We start from the raw sequence: 17,454 nt of genomic DNA, 5'->3' as shown, positions 1-17,454 counted from the left end.
CCAAGGCTGAATGATGGCACCCCTGGATCTGTTTTAGGAACATAGGATGCTGTCTGTGCCATCATCAACAGGGCAGCAGCGTCTTTTGCGGCTGGATGACTGCGTCATCATGTATAAGAATAAGAATAAGAATAAGAATATACGGATGATAAGCAAAGATTGATTTTATTCTGATGAACTTACATTTTAGTTGGAGCTGGGGGAGCGTGGGTGTGGTCTCTTGAAGTTGTTTGGGGGGTTTCAGGAGTGCTGCACAGTTCCAAAAATTAATCATGGCGTAAAAAAAACTAATCAGGAACAATATACACCCAAACTGTTAGCAAATATACACCCAAACTCTAAACAAATATACACCCATTACTATTTCTTACGTTTCTGTAGTCCCTTCAATCTGTAGCATAGGGGTTGGTTCAAAATCTGTCTCAGTGGTTGTTTGGGATGCCGGCACAAAAACTTGAATTGGGACTCTAAACAAGAAGAAAAATGAAAGGTTAACAACGCCTTTGAAAATAATAAGGTTATAAGGTTGAAATATTCTTGGAAAACTCACATTGCAAGCGCATCCGACGGTGTCTGTTCCCTCACAACCATCATATTCGAATCAGCGGGACTCAACCTAAAATACACCCAAAGAAAGTAAAAAAATACACCCGAACAATTCAAAAAGAGGACAGGCTTTGTTTTTTGAGAACTTACATACTTGCAGTTTTTGCTTTTTTTTCCTGCCTTTTTTTTTTCTTGAATAAAATAATAAAGGGCTTTTTTTTCTAAAAAAAATATATATAGAATTAGAAGTAGAAGTTAATAGAAGAACAAAAGTAACGGTTATTTGAAAGAGAAATTACATGCTCTCTGATGGCTGGTTTACACTACTCTGTTCTGTGCGTCCTTGAGAGGAAGGATCATCACTTCCCAAGTTCACAGCCCGTATTCTAAAACAGATTTCATGTTATTCAGACAAAATAAGATACAGGTATAAAATACACTCAAATGAATGCACAAGATACAACCAACCGAATGGACAATATACACCCAACACAACAAACGAAATATCCCAACTTAATAAACAACATACACCCAACTTGATCAACACAATACACCCAAATGGTTCCACAAAATACACCCAAATCATGATAACAAGATTTTATTAAATAAAGCTTCTTACGTTTCAGAGGACACATAGCGACCTTCTGTCGATCGCAGGTCAGCTTGGTTCTCTCTGCGAAACAAGAAACAATTATTAGCAAACAAAACAGGCGATATTTTGTTTATCGTCGTTGGCAAAAGGAACGCCATCTGTATATAGAGGATGAATATCCTCTTGAACATCAGGCGTTCCTCTTCGTTGCCAACGCCGATTTCCATCATTTCATCGGTAAGACTTTTGAGGGTCTTACCCTGGAATCTTCTAAAAATTATTTTATCATCATCAGAAAGTTTCTTATACTCAACTTTCTCAGGAAATAGATCTCCTACAAAAAGGAAAACAACAAAGTATCCAAGTCGGTTCAAATACACCCAAGCATCAACTTAAATACACCCAAGCAACAACTTAATATACACCTATAATTTTAAGCTAGTTACCTGTTGCATTGATGCCAAGCGCATGACTTATTGTTTTTGGTGTTATTTGGAAAGAACCATATCCTGTTTTCAGTCTGTTCTCCCCAAGTTTGAAGTTGTTTGCTAGCTCCCTTAACAGTTGGTGATCCACCCTCAGTGGTGGGATGTGCATCAACCCACCGAATCCGAGATCCCTCACAATCGCCTTCTTCTCCTCACTCATGTTTCTGAACTTATCACTTAGGAGATGTGTGACACACTTAAGGTCTTTTGTTTGGTTTCTTGCTGCCATTTTCTCTGAAAAGAAAAATATACCCAAAGATATCAGTAAGATACACCCATATATATGAGTCAGATACACCCATTAATAACAGTAAGATACACCCATTGATAACAGTAAGATATACCCATATGTATGAATCAGATACACCCAAAGATATCAGTAAGATACCCCCATTGATAACAGTGAGATACACCCATAGATATGATTTAGATACATCCATATATATATCAGTCAGATATCACTCAAACATGCTTCAATATCAAGCCACATTACAAGGTCAAGCAGTATACACCCCCCAATTTACGGAATAAACCCCCAAAAATCAGTTACCAGAAGATCTAGAACAACAAGAATAACAGGAGAACTTAGAACAACAACGTAGAAGAACAGTGTAACAAAGAAGCAAGAATAACAGTAAACCCTAGAACAACGACGTAGAAGAAAAGTAAAACGTAGTTTGTAATCTGGAAAATATACAGAAATCTTAATGAACTTACGTTGAGTATTGTTGCTTTGTTTTCTCTTCAGATTCTTCATGGAGAGTTTGATGGTGTTTTGATAGAGGTTTCGAACAACGACTTGTATATTTTGAACTTTGATTTTTGCTCGAAAATGGAAGGGTTTCCTTGTTTTCGAAACGCTTTGAGAAGTGGAAGAAGTGGAAGAGTCTGCCATACGTAACCGTTTGAGTGTTGAGCGCGTGAATGTGACGCTCCATGTTATCTCTCTTCATGCGCGTGAGTTGTATTTGGGCTGGGCCAACTTGTAAGCTTGTAAGCTTGTATGTGTAGCAGGCCCGTTCACTTTATAACTTGGTTTTTATTGTGAGTTATAAGTCATAACTAGATTTTATTTGTCTTTATTTTAAGTTTGTAACGGATAATTTTAATAATTATTATTCTGACTTAATGACAAACGGTTATAACATCAAATCTATACCTATAAAGGCACTAATTTCTATATCTCAAAAAAGATCACGTGATAAGTTGCACTAATTTCTATATCTCAAAAGAGACTACCTGATAAGTTTTATTTCACAAAAAATCTGTAAAACAATTTTAAAATAAGGTGTTATTATTCTTGTCCACGTCTTTCAATAAATTAAAAGATAAGTACGTAATTGGTGAGAGGCAACTCAAATTATATCCGTACTAAATTTACTTTATTTTTTTCTCATTAGCTTTGTTTATTGTTATTTTACAATCTAAAATCGGTCAAATTTGAGATGGACTATTGATGCGAGTAGTAATTAATATAAAATAATATGTGAAAATGTCAAATAAAGCAAAGTACATGCAGTGTAATAACTCGGTATATATAACAATGATATTTACTCTTTGAAAAAAGAAATATTCACAATTTCACATACACATGAAAAAATGACACTTATGTAAATACAGTAGCCATTTTATTATCGTTAAATTAATAGCAATTTAAAAAAATAACAAATATTATTAATATATTAAAATCAGTTATTAAAATTAATTATTATATAATTTTTATATAGATATTTGATTCTTCACTTTATAACTCAGTTTTTATTGTGAGTTATAAGTCATAATTCGATTTTATTTGTCTTTATTCTAAGTTTGTAACGAATAATTTTAATAACTAATATTCTGATTTAATGACAAACGATCATAACATCAAATCTATATCTATAAAGACACTAATTTATATATCTCAAAAGAGACCACGTGATAAGTTGCACTAAATTCTATATTTTAAAAGAGACTGCGTGATAAGTTCTATTTCACGAAAAATCTGTAAAACAATTTTATAATAAGATGTTATTATTCCTGTCCACGTCTTCCAATAAATTAAAAGATAAGTACATAATCGGTGAGAGGCAACTCAAATTATATCCGTACGGAGTTTACTTTATTTTTTTCTCATTAGCTTTGTTTGTTGTTACTTTACAATCTAGAATCGGTCAAATTTGAGATGGACTATTGATGCGAGTAGTAATTAATATAAAATAATATGTAAAAATGTCAAATAAAGCAAAATACATGCAGTTTAAAAGTCCGGTATATATAACAATGATATTTACTCTCTGAAAAAAGAAATATTCACAATTTCACATACACACACGAGAAAATGATGCTTATGTAAATACAGTAGCCATTTTATCACCATTAAATTAATAGCAATTTAAAAAACATAACAAATATTATTAATATATTAAAATCAGTTATTAAAATTAATTATTATATAATTTTTATATAGATATTTGATTCTTCACTTTATAACTCGATTTTTATTGAGAGTTATAAGTCATAACTCAATTTTATTTGTCTTTATTTTAAGTTTGTAACGGATAATTTTAATAATTATTATTCTGAATTTGTCATAACATCAAATCTATACCTATAAAGGCAGTAATTTCTATATCTCAAAAGAGACCACGTGATAAGTTGCACTAATTTCTATATCTCAAAAGAAACTACGGGATAAGTTCGATAAGTTCTATTACATGTTTAACTATCTGTAATAATAGAATTCTTATACCTCTTAAACACTTACTGACTTGAGCGTTGAAATGTCTTTTACAGGTAGCCACCTATTGTGTTTTTCGACGTCCAAGTTATTTTCACTCCATTAAAGAAAAGGCGTATTATAACAGTGCAAGAGACGAGTTATACCTCGGAAGTTAATCCGCACAAGAACAATTAGCGCCGTCTGTAAGGACGAGTAAAATGATTTCTACTCCCCTCAAGTTCATAAAACTTGATTTACATTCAAATTTTTGAACCAATCTCAACAATCTTGTTTAAGATTTTATTTAATACATTTTATCAAATTTTAATCTATCGTAACTTTTTATAAAGTATGATTTTATACATTTGAATTGCTTTACTTTTATGTATCATAATATTTCACATCTCACAATCGATCAACGAACCAATCCGAGAAGAAACTTGGCTTTCAACTGATCCGAGAAGAAACTCGACTTTCAACCAATCCGAGAACAAACTCAGCTTTCAACCAATCCGAAAACAAATTCGGCTTTCAATCAATTCGAGAAGAAACTCGACTTTCAACCAATTCGAGAACAAACTCAACTTTTAACCAATCCAAAAACAAATTCGACTTTCAATCAATCTAAGAAAAAATAACTCAATTTTCAATCAATCTGAGTACAGACTCGCTTATCAATTTTGCAATTTTTTTTAAAGTTTTCTACTTACACAAGTAAAATTATATATTTTATTCATACATACTTTTGCATTTATATTTTCTATAACTAATATTTATTAATTTATTATTAGTTATATTCAAACCTCAATATATGTTCTATATTTTAAATAATTCTTACAAATAGTATTTTTTTTCTCCCTCTATTTTTGTCTATTTTTTTGCAAGACAATATTCATCGTTTTCTATTTCTATTACTAAAGATAATTGATTCTTGTGTTTTTATTTTTTTTAAAAAAATGAGAAAGAGACGTCCTATATTAAAATACAAAGTTATTTGTTTGCAATAATGACATATAATAACTATGTCAATTGAATTTTTATTTTATCATGTATTATATTCTTATTGTTTGATATTTTTATTTATACAATTAAATGAAAGTAATGATGAGTTCAAATCTTAAAATTAGATTCTATCAAAAATCAATTGTATATAACTATTATACTATTCACTTTATGCTATTAAATTTTATGTTACCATTTGTTTAATGCAGAAAGTTAAGTAAAAATAAAATAGTTACAAATATGCAAATTTGTTACTTTTGCACAAAAAATATACCTCATATCTAAACAAAATTTATTATATTATTAAATAATTAATTATTTTATTATTTTATTAACAAGTTAATGCAGATTCTACGAAACAAAGTTATAATATTAACAAATAAAATTAAGTAATTCACATTTGGTATGTATGACATTCATATGTTGTCTTTTTCTCTACAATTATCAAATTTTAAGGTATATTTTTCTACTTTAAACTTTCTTGTACTTTTACAATATATATTATTCAATTTATGTTGCGATTTATATATATTTATTTTTTCAATTTATCTTATTCATGTCATATGATCTTCATTATAAATTGTAAATATTCAATAACTAATTGCTTTAAGCGAGAAATTCATCAATAAGTTGTTGTGGATCGAAAAAATTTTCAAAATAATTGATCATTATATCCTCAGATCATATCAATCGATTCCATCAACGGATACAATCAAATGCTATATCCATGCCAGAAAAATTGTTTTCAAGTGAAAAAGCATCCCCCACATAATTGTTTTCATCGAATAACTTTTATCACTAAATTATATCATTATTTACTTTAAGATATATTTTTTTATAATTATTTTTTTTATATAATAATCAACTTTAAAGTATATTTTTCTACTTTAAACTCTTTTAGTTTCACATGATATATTATTCCATATATGCTGTAATTTTTTACAAATTTATTATATTAATTTTTAATATCATATTTAATTCAATAATGTGATATATAACTTGATTAATGTCAAGATAAATTACAATTTTTATCTTTTTCACATTACTTTCTATTGAAAATTTATAGAATTTATTTCAATATTGAAAGCTTATAAAATTTTTAATATTTTCTAGAATCAAATGCATATATACACTATTCATGCATAGTCTTATATCTCTATCTTTTTCTATATTATTGTCACATAAAGTTATTATCCAAACTCTCTTGAAGCTAAAGCGAACAATGCTCTTTTCCAAAAATTTAACAAAATCATATGCTCAAACTATGATCAACAAAATCTCATTTATTTAGGTGATATCAAACTAAAACAACAATTTATTATATATTCTCAAAAAGTATAATTCTCGTGCTCTATTTTACAAGATTTTTATAATTATGCAAAACTATAACTTTTCTTTTGACTTTAACTTTATGCAAAACTATAAAGTTCTTGCATTTGATTCATAATATCACCAAATAATTTCACATAATAGAACATTATAATGATTTTAAATTTTTTGTTCCACTAGTTTGTTTGCTTTATTTTTGTTCTTAGTGCAAAAGAACGATATCACTATTGTTCGTTGTTATATTATTTTATTATTACCCAACTGAGTTTTCATAGATCAAATCGTCATCGTCATTATTAAGTGCCTTCAATTGAGTCTTATTTGTCCAAATCTACAAAATAAAGGGTCAACCGTTTTAAATTTATCTTTAATATTTTGCATTACTATTTAATTTTATGTTTATGAAAATAAATTCAAACAATATATAGATCAAGATTTGAGATCATCCTCTACTAATATCATAATCGCTTAAAGCCAAAATTACTATTTATTACTCTAAATTTAATCAGGTATCAAACATGAGACAAGGATAAATTCCAAGAAAACTGACATTCATGGCCAAGGGATCAATCTTAACCTTATTTTTATTTCTATTCTAGAATATCTATCCATTTGCTTCTTTTGTAGTATTTAGTTTGCTCTTTACTTCAAGAGTGATGATTAAATGACTAAAATTTTTTCTTGAATTTGAAAAGACAGACAACTATAGATTCATTTAAAGAATGAAATAGCTCAAAAGCAATTATACTAATTCTATGATTATTATTTATTCTGGTAATTCCTTGTTTAATCGTTACAGGTAATGAAAGACAAATGATCTTAATAGAACAAACTACCAAGTCATTCATATCTTGATAATGAAAAGCAAATGACCTCGATAGAACAAATTATCAAGTCATTTATACCTCGGTATAACTATGTCTAATTTAGTTTGTTTATATAAATCTTTTATCAAATTTTAATACATCATAACTTTTTATGCACTTTATACATTCCAATTGCTTCACTTTTACATATCATAACATTTTACATATCATTGTCAATCAATAATTCAATCAATTCGAGAAAAGACTTGGCTTTCAATCAATCCAAGATGACTCAATTTTCAACCAATTCGAAAACAAACTTGACTTTCAATCAATCTAAGAACACTCAATTTTCAATCAATCCGAGAACAAACTCGGATTTTAACCAATTCAAAACAAATTCGGCTTTCAATCAATCTGAGAAAAGACTCAATTTTCAATCAATCCGAGAACAAATTCGGCTTTCAATCAATCCAAGAACAAACTCGACTTTCAATCTATCTAAGAACACTCGATTTTCAATTAATCTGAGAACAAACTCGACTTTGAATCAATCCAAGAACAAATTCAGCTTTTAATCAATCCGAAAACAAACTCGACTTTCAATCAATCCAAGAACACTCGATTTTCAATCAATCCGACAACAAATTCAGCTTTCAATTAATCCAAAAATAAACACGGCTTTTAAACAATCTAAAACAAATTTGGCTTTCAATCAATCTAAGAAAATAATCGATTTTCAATCAATTTGAGTACAAACTCAGCTATCAATGCATTTGAGAACAAATTCGATTATCAATCAATCCAACAACAAGCTTGGCTACGTTATCAAACACATTCGGCTATATTGTCTAAACAAGGACAAACTCTCTCTCTCTCAATTACTATTTATACATATTACATCTTAACACCAAACTCAAGTAAAAAAGACTGATCTTCAACTATATATGCTCTATCCATAATTTTTTTTATGCATTTTCTATCATCCATGAGACCATGACTAACTATTTCTTTTTTTCTTACTATATCAATTCCTAGAACTTACTATTCATGGCAAAACTTCTATTTGAGAGGAATAGGAGCAAAAATCAATAAATAAGTAGCTTGTAACCACTATATTTCAATGTGTTTTTATTTAATTAATATTATTCTATTTCTCTGTCATAGCATTTGAAATTACATACTAAGAAAGCAAGGTGTTGGATTCTAACGCTTGCATTTATTAAATATTGAATCTTATTATGACAACTTCATAAATTTACATGTAGAATTTTTAGCATTAAAGTCATGAATTCAAATTCAAATTCGCCAATACAAGATGACTCTAGCCCTCAAAGTAATTCTTTAGAATTTCTTAATTCAAAATATCACTACTTGGCATATGAGTAATTAGTTCATTTATTTTATTCTACAATTTATATATATTTATTATGGTATTCATATAATTTATTTCACAACATCTATTTTTGATTAAGCCAATACTTATAAATCAAAGATGAGCGAAAAATAATCATCGGTCTCTTATTATAAATTGACGAAGTATTTATCTCACAGTTAATTAACTTGAGCAGATAAAATTTATTGTAGAATTATTTATTTTTTGAATAAGTGCTGACATAATAACCCGACTAACCTTGGGGACTCACCATATCATTATTCACTTATCTTTTAATCGAGTTATAACTCATTTTATTTTCTAAGTTTAACCTGGATCATATGATCGGCAGATAAAGCTTGGGGCTGTGATCCGTTACCTTATAGCTTGGTCTTTATTGTATATTATGAGTCATAACTTGACTTTATTGCCTTCATTCTAAGTTTGTAACGGACGATCTTAATAACCATTATTCTGAATTAATGACAAACGGTCATAACATCAAACTCTATTAATCAACTCTATGCCTATAAAGGCACCAATTTCTATATCTCAAGAAGACCACATGATAGACTTCATGTTTAACATTCTATAATCCTATACCTCTTAAACACTTATTGATTTGAGCGTCGAAGTGTCTTTTGCAAGTACCCACTCACTATGTTATTCGACGTCTGAGTTATTTTCACTCCATTAAAGAAAAGGCGTATTACAACAGCGCAAGAAACGAGCTATACCTTGAAAGTTTATCCACACAAAAACAATATTGTTCTAAAATATTTTTATAAGCCCAAAACTAAGAACCGAGTTCAAGAGTATAAGAAATTCTAAAGAATCAGTTTGATGATTAAGTATTCTCTCGGATTCCAAAACATATATTACAAAGAGGACATTAACTTCTCATAACTCATTCTAATGTCTAATAACTCAATTTTATGAGATTAATTGTTACATTATAACCATCATTTTACTATTAAAGGAGAATGTTATAACAATAATTATATATAGACCTAAAAACATCATATGAAAAGAGACAACAAAAAAGTATCAAATAATTCATGAGAATAAGAATTCATTCTCCTAGATCAATTTAACCTAAAGAACAATTCATAATCTTTAAGGTAGCGTTTGTTTTGAGGTACTGGGATGGAGACTGGAAGACTGGAACTCAATCATGTTTGTTGGCATAGATACTCGTACTAAAATTTCAATCTTTATCCCCAAAATTTCAGTATTTCATTACTTTCAAAAAGTGGGGACACAGGAGACTGAATTTTTTGGAGATAGAGACTAAAATTTTAATAACATTTTATACCTAAAATATCTTCATTTCATATAATGAATTCTAATTTTACCCTTTGTGCAAATTAAATTAGAGTTTTATTCTTATTTTAATCTCTGTCTCCCATTTTACACCAAACACAATACTGAGATTTATTTCAATATCTATCTCTTAGTCTCTGTTTCTCAATCTCAGTCTTTCAGTCTCTGTGTCTCTTCCAAATGCTACCTAAATAACATAAGAAGAGGAACTCATGACATTACAACCTCACAATATATGCATTACTCTAAATATGTACACTAAGATATAATCTCTAACTTAGTTCTTCTTACGACTCATGCTAACTTAAGTGTCAGAGTCTTTGCAGAAACACCCCACCATTGGAAATGACGAGTTCGGAGAATTAGCAACTCGGAATAGGAGGATGTTGGTAACATCGTGTCTCCAACTTACTCTCTACAATTTTATTCAGGTAATTCGTAAACTCGAAAAATCAAAAAACCCTTCTGAAGAGATATATATAGTTTAATTTATTTGTATATGTATTATATTTTATGATTTATTTTATATTAATAATTAATTTTAATATATATCTAATCTGATAAAAAAATAAAGTATGACGTTATCACTTTATTGTAATTAATTGAATGAATAATTCGATCGTAAACTAATTATTCGACTGTTGTAATTCGGTAGTTGTAAAATAATTTATCTCACTTGATAAGTAATGTATAATTTTTTTTTTCCAAATTTAAAGAAGGTAGTCTTTTAAATCTCATTCATCTTAAATATTATATTTAAATCTATTCGTATTAACTTGAGTGCAACGATGTAAGATTGTCTTTTTTAAGTACTCATAAATTTAGGTACAGAACCTGATGTAGATAAAAAGGGTCAATGGTCTTCTTCTAAGTTCTAACTTATCATTTTTATATAAAATATTTATTATTTTATAATTTAGTCTTTTTAATTTTATTTTATATCTTTTTTTTAACATATAATTTTTATATTGGCTCTCTCCAGTTTAAAGTTTTAGCTTCGCCCTGCATAATTCTGTGTTCTTTTCAATAAAAGTATAATTTGTTAAAAGGAAAAAGAATTCTTGTTCAGCGGATTCATCAATTCCAAAATAGAAGGTAAAATTAATGGTAAAAATCTAGATATAATTAATTTTAGATTAAATTGATAATAAAAAATTATTAAATAAAAATTTAATTAAATTAATTAAATTATTTAATTATTTTTAATTATCAACTTTACAAAAAATTAAGTGTATCTAAACTTCCACCAAAATTAAATGTGTAAATAGAGATGAAGATGATATCTACTATATGAGTCATGAGTGTAAGAAATGTTTTGTTGGTGAGACCTGTGACCGAGTCACCTGCTCTGTTTACAGCTACAAAAGGTCGTGGAAGGTGGACCCTATCCAAACCATGCCCCAAACCCGATTACAACAATGTCAACTTCACCTTCATCACTTCATGGATTCATCTATCTATTTCCTTTTCTATATCCAAATATATCCCTTTTCTTCCCTGCCCCACTGCTCACCAAACATGTTTGAAATTCTGAATTCCCCCTGCCTGTCCCAACCAAATACGACGCCGCTTCGATCTCCACGTGGCAGCATCAGGATATGATAGGAGTGAGAGGAGCGGCACACCGCAACCAACTAACCTCCCTCCTACATAACACTGCCCATGATTAATCGGAAAATGATTATGGAAAGAAACCAACTAGAAAAACAGTCAATTAGAACAAATTAGTTAAAAAATAGATGATTTTTTATAAAAAATTTTTTTGTTATTTTAACTTTTTAAATTTTAAAATAAAAAATATAGATAATTAACTTAAGTTAGTTTAATAATTAACTACTTTTTTATCAAAAAATATTCTTAAAATAATATTTTTATATAAAAATAACATTAAAAAATTTAATTAAATATATTAAATGATCTAATTATTTATAATATTATTTTTATATAAAAATATCATTGTAAAAACATTATTAATTAATTAGTGACTTAAATTAACTTAAATTGTAGTTAATTATTTTTTATTAAAAAATATTTTTAAAATAACATTTTTATATAAAAATAATATTATAAATTTATAATATTATTTTTATATGGAGATGTCGTTGTAAAAATATTACTAATTAATTAGTATTATTATTATTATTCAAAGTAAAAAGAAAATGAAACGAATTGCAGATACAGCCAAAACACACCTTTTTCAGAGTCAATCTCACATTCCACAGACCTTTCCACGCGTTGCCAATCTGTTGGAGTTGCTGCTACATCCAATAATGCCCTTTACAGTTCACATTTATTTATTGGATTCATCTCCCTCTTTTAATTACCTCATTGCCCCTTCTCTTATCTTCTTTGCTTTTATTTTTGTGTTTTTCTTTGAGGCTGTTATGGATTTGGGGATTGAATAAAAACCAACATTAAGTTCATTCATAAAATATTTGTAGTGATAAATAGTACAATATGTTTCTCTAGAAATATTTCTTCCAAGCTCATACCAAGATAACTCTCGTTGAGTTATAACTTATAAGTGGTTAATTAATTCAATGAAATAAATTAAAGTAGAGAATGGGGGCGTCATGGTGATGTATATGTAGTACAATGAAAGGGAGGTAGATGTAAATATGGTAAAAAGGAGTTAATAAAAGAGTTAAGTTGACTATGGGGACCCGTTGTGAATGGAGAAGAGTGTTGTTAGGTCGTGTCACATGCATCTACAGACTAGAGAGCAATAAGATCGATCAATTTGGCCATGGAAACAAATTGAGGGGAGGGTGTCCTCTGTCACGAGCACTGTCCTTTATATTTGAAAAAAAATAAAAATAAATAAAGGGCCTACCACGACCCACACATTTTCAAAGCTACCTTTACGCCTTTAATGCACTTGTTCATTGATTGGTGACTCTTCTAGCTAGTCTAACCCCCCACTTTGATGGGTCTCTTGCAATTCTTATTTGAGTTCCACTTTCACACTCTTTTAACTCAATTCATAATCTAGACCAGACCCATTCCAACAATTTTTTTTCTCTCTCTCTCTCTCTCTCTTCAATGATCAATACGTGATTGTGGTGTATTATTGTGGACTATCTTCTTCTAGATTTATAAACTCTTCTCGGCATTTCAACACATTGACACGTATATAGGGCGTAGAGGTATCTAATCTAACTATTAGTCTATTACAACAAATGAGGGGAAAAAAAGTCTCTGTGTGCGTGGTACATACGTACACATGTAAATAGAACAAGTTAAGCATAGAGTTGAGGAGTCTCAAAATTTTTTATGCATATCTTAATAAACCAAACCCATAAAGTCCCATGCATTTTTGTTGAAATTATTCTAACTAAACATAAAATTCATCATTTCTTGATACATATACCCTTCCTCTTAATTAACGTAACCTTTTCACTACTTTAATAGAGGTATTGACATAAAGTTAGACATTTGACATGTGGTTCCCATACTGACTTGATAACTTGATAGTAACTATTACTAATAATAATAATCAATAAATTTGTTTCAACATTTTGTTTCAGTTATATGCATGTGGGTCTCTTCAGTTTGAATTTAAGACAATATATGTATGTTTGTATAAAAGAACTAATTATGAAGGTTATTACCTTACCAAGTATATACAAAAAATAAAATACTTAATTCATAACTTGCATTCAGTATCCATCAGTGTAACGCCCTAAATTCTCCCATGTGTTACCTACTTGAAGCCATTATTATACAATTATGTGATTGTTTCCTTTTTCTTTTTATAGGAAAATAGCTGTGACTATTGACTAATTCTCCCTTTTTATGTCTTGCACTGGAAATCGTTTAAAACCATCACTATCACATTCAATGGCATGTTTCCATTACAAGATAGATGGCAAAGGCACGTTACTGTTATTGCTGGCAGCTATATGAAAATCAAAGAGATTAATGAACACAAATGGCTACTATTTATCCTGTATCCATGCTTATCCTAGAATATATATTTATGGCCCTTCAAGCAAAATCACGCATAATTTGATTCTTTAAGGAAATTAAATGCGTCTTGGCATTATATTATGCTCTATGGTTTCTTTTACATGCCATGGGGTTTGTCAATACGCAAGACCATATATCCATGAGCTGAGTTAATCCCTTATTATACATGTATACTTAAAATCAACCACTAAATCAAATATAATATACATTATATATAAATATATATTATTTAATAAAAAAATACATTATTTAATTTATTTTTAATATATATTTTATATTAGTAGCTGATTTTAGTATACGTTTAACATTGATTGAATTGAAAAACACCAATTAATTCGCAAGTTTAGTTGCACATAAAATCAACTGTACTTTGTTCTTCTTTTAGGTGATCTTATTAGGAGATTTGGCTAGAAACTTAAAGTTAAAAGGGGTGTAGTGTAATGATTGAATCAATGACGAATTTAAACAAGTAAATAGTGTAAGAGACGCGTGGTACCACATGGATGTTACTATTTGGTAGTGCATTAAAAGGGCCCATTTTGGAATGATAGGCACAGCAGCTTCGGACTTTGTATGTGAAGTTGCTCCTCTCTCACGTTCTTGTATCATGTCACTGCAATAAATGGCAAAAGTAGCCTTTTTCCTTTTCCTCGTGGACCACCCTCAGTCAATTCTCAACCCCGAATTTTGTTTAGGCTACAGTAAATCCTTCCTTGCTGCATTTGCTTCAAGATTTTTCTAAAAACACAACCAAAAAGAAATGTTATCATTTGGAGTCATCCTTCCTTGTCATGAAATGAACTATGCTATAAATTTAAAAGAAAATAATCGGTTGGTTTAAAGAAGAAAAATTACAATAATATCACTTTTTCCTTTGTTATAAGCTGCTTCGTTCTTTTTCCAAAAACATGGGAAACTATTCAAGAATTAAATACGACAAGAAAAACAAATCAAGTAATACAAATAAATAAATAATAAGAAGAAAAATACAACCCCACCTCCAAAAAGAATAATAGTGTAGATAAGAGAGGGTATTATAGTAATTACAAGAGAGGAGAGCAAGTCCATGCGAGGGAAGAGGATTTGAGAGTTGCAAGTTGTGAACGGGATTCGCTGTAAGCCTGTATGATTAAGAAAGATCTATCTCTTGCTATAAATACATCCCCCACCTTGCCATACTCACCTATTCTATACTATAACTCCCTCTTCTATTCCCTTCCCTTCTCTTCTCTTCCCTCCATTCCAGTGATCCTCAGGATCACAATAAGTCAATTACCCATTCCCTCCCTAATCATAATAATACTTTATTCAATTCCCCTGTTTTCTTAGGGAGAGGGGTCAGTTTTTACAGAGCCCCTTCTTCCTTTTCTTGTTTCTTTATAACTCTGTTTTTAACTCACTACTGTTCCGTTCTGTACTTATAGCGCTGGAAAACCATCACGCTATGATGAACGGAATGCAAGAAAGAACCACACAGTTCGAACTCCACGACGGTGCCTATATGGATATCGGTTCCACCCTATCAAACCTCATACTGTCAAGCAGCACAAACACGCTGGACTCAATTTTCTGCCATTGTCCACAACCCAATCCAACTTGCACTCCTAACTCCATAATAGCATCTTCAGGTTTCGAACCTCTGGGCTCCTCCGTATACCTTCGCCAGAGAGACATCCTTGAAAAATTCTACCAGGAAAACAGGGTCAACAACAGGCCTTTTGTGCCAACATCCATGGTGACTCCATCAATGACCAATTCTTCTTTGACTTCTTCTTCTTCTTCCTTCATGAACCCCTGCAAGAAGAAGCTGTACAGAGGAGTGAGGCAGAGGCACTGGGGAAAATGGGTGGCAGAGATTAGACTCCCACAAAACAGAATGAGAGTGTGGCTGGGAACCTATGACACTGCAGAAGCTGCTGCTTATGCCTATGATCGTGCTGCTTACAAACTCCGTGGAGAATACGCGCGCTTGAATTTCCCGAACCTGAAGGACCCAACCAAGTTGGGATTCGGAGACTCAACCAAGTTGAATGCTCTCAAGACAACCGTGGATGCAAAGATTCAAGCCATATGCCAGAAGGTCAAGAGGGAGAGAGCCAAGAAGAATGCAGCCAGGAAACTCAAATCAAATGGCGGCGGCGACACGGCTAGCCACGGTGGTGGACAGAGCGAGACATCGAAATCGCAAAAGAACGACAAGATCAGCTCAGCTTCTTGTTCTTCTTCTTCGTCACTGTCGCCCCCTCGGCCTGCTAATTATGATGATTGGGCAAAGGAGTTGCTCTCGCCCGTGTCTGTTTCGAGGGAATGTGCCATGTTGCTGACAGATGATTCAATGGAATTCGATGATTGTTCCCTTGCAAGGATGCCATCCTTCGACCCTGAGTTGATTTGGGAAGTTCTGGCCAATTAGAATACATGTTCTTCTTTCTATCTTTAGTAGTAACTAGTACATGTAGGGATAGTACTACAATATAGTATTAGATTAAAGAGTAAAGAGTAAAGAGTAGTGATTGCTTTTCAGCAAGGAGCTGAAACTGTATAATATCATAATCACTCCTACTATTATGTTTGCTTTCTTAGTCACTTTGAGGGTATTTTAAGAATCGTATATGGTTGTAGATTTAAGCCTTGGTTTTTTGCTCAAGGCTTCAAGAGTTTTCCTATGGTTTTTGCCCATTGATATACCATCTTGTGTTGTTTTTTCATCCACAATCAGTAAATCAATTTATATTTACCTTTATTCATGAATTCAAATAACACCTATTTACTTTACGACTACAATTGGATGGATGACTCTACAAATATAATAATCTATGGCACATGACATCGGAAATCATTCATTCAAGTCTAAGATGAGAGTAAGCATGTTCGGGGGCACATTAACCGTGTTTGCTTGTAAGTGAATCAAGAAAAGAGTCCGTACCGTGGCCACTAGGTTGTGAATTTCAGAATTTTGCATTGAGGATACGGTCAACCAACTAACATGGCACGCCATGAAATCATCTCACGAAAAGCAGCATAAAAGAGAGTTAGGGGCGTGAATGAGTTCAGAGGTTGAAATGCATTGATCTTTTTATACCGTCATGCTGACCTCATACATGATGCAAGTGCAGCCAAGGCCCAGGATTGGACTAAAATTTTTATATATGAATAATTTTAATATAAAATACAAAAATATTTGATCATATTTTAGTGTTGTGGTGATAGTTGTAATAAAAAAAAAATTAATTATGAAAGAACATAAAAAATATTATTTTAATTATTAAAACATTCATTGATATTTTATTAAAAAAATATTATTTTAATTGAAGAGACACAAA

At 30.5% G+C, this 17,454-nt stretch overlaps 1 protein-coding gene across 1 annotated transcript; it reads left to right on the top strand.

The window, feature by feature from the left end:
- Nucleotides 1–15,307: 15,307 nt before the first annotated feature.
- Nucleotides 15,308–16,874, top strand: LOC112749718 (ethylene-responsive transcription factor ERF061-like). The gene has a single exon (XM_025798077.2). The coding sequence runs from the start codon at nucleotides 15,576–15,578 to the stop codon at nucleotides 16,542–16,544; it is 969 nt and encodes a 322-aa protein (XP_025653862.1). The 5' UTR covers nucleotides 15,308–15,575; the 3' UTR covers nucleotides 16,545–16,874.
- The last annotated feature ends 580 nt before the right edge of the window (nucleotides 16,875–17,454 follow it).

Source organism: Arachis hypogaea, chromosome 15 (assembly GCF_003086295.3).
Source record: "Arachis hypogaea cultivar Tifrunner chromosome 15, arahy.Tifrunner.gnm2.J5K5, whole genome shotgun sequence".
In the NCBI taxonomy this organism is placed as follows: Eukaryota; Viridiplantae; Streptophyta; class Magnoliopsida; order Fabales; family Fabaceae; genus Arachis; species Arachis hypogaea.
This window is presented reverse-complemented; position numbering and strand designations above follow the sequence as displayed.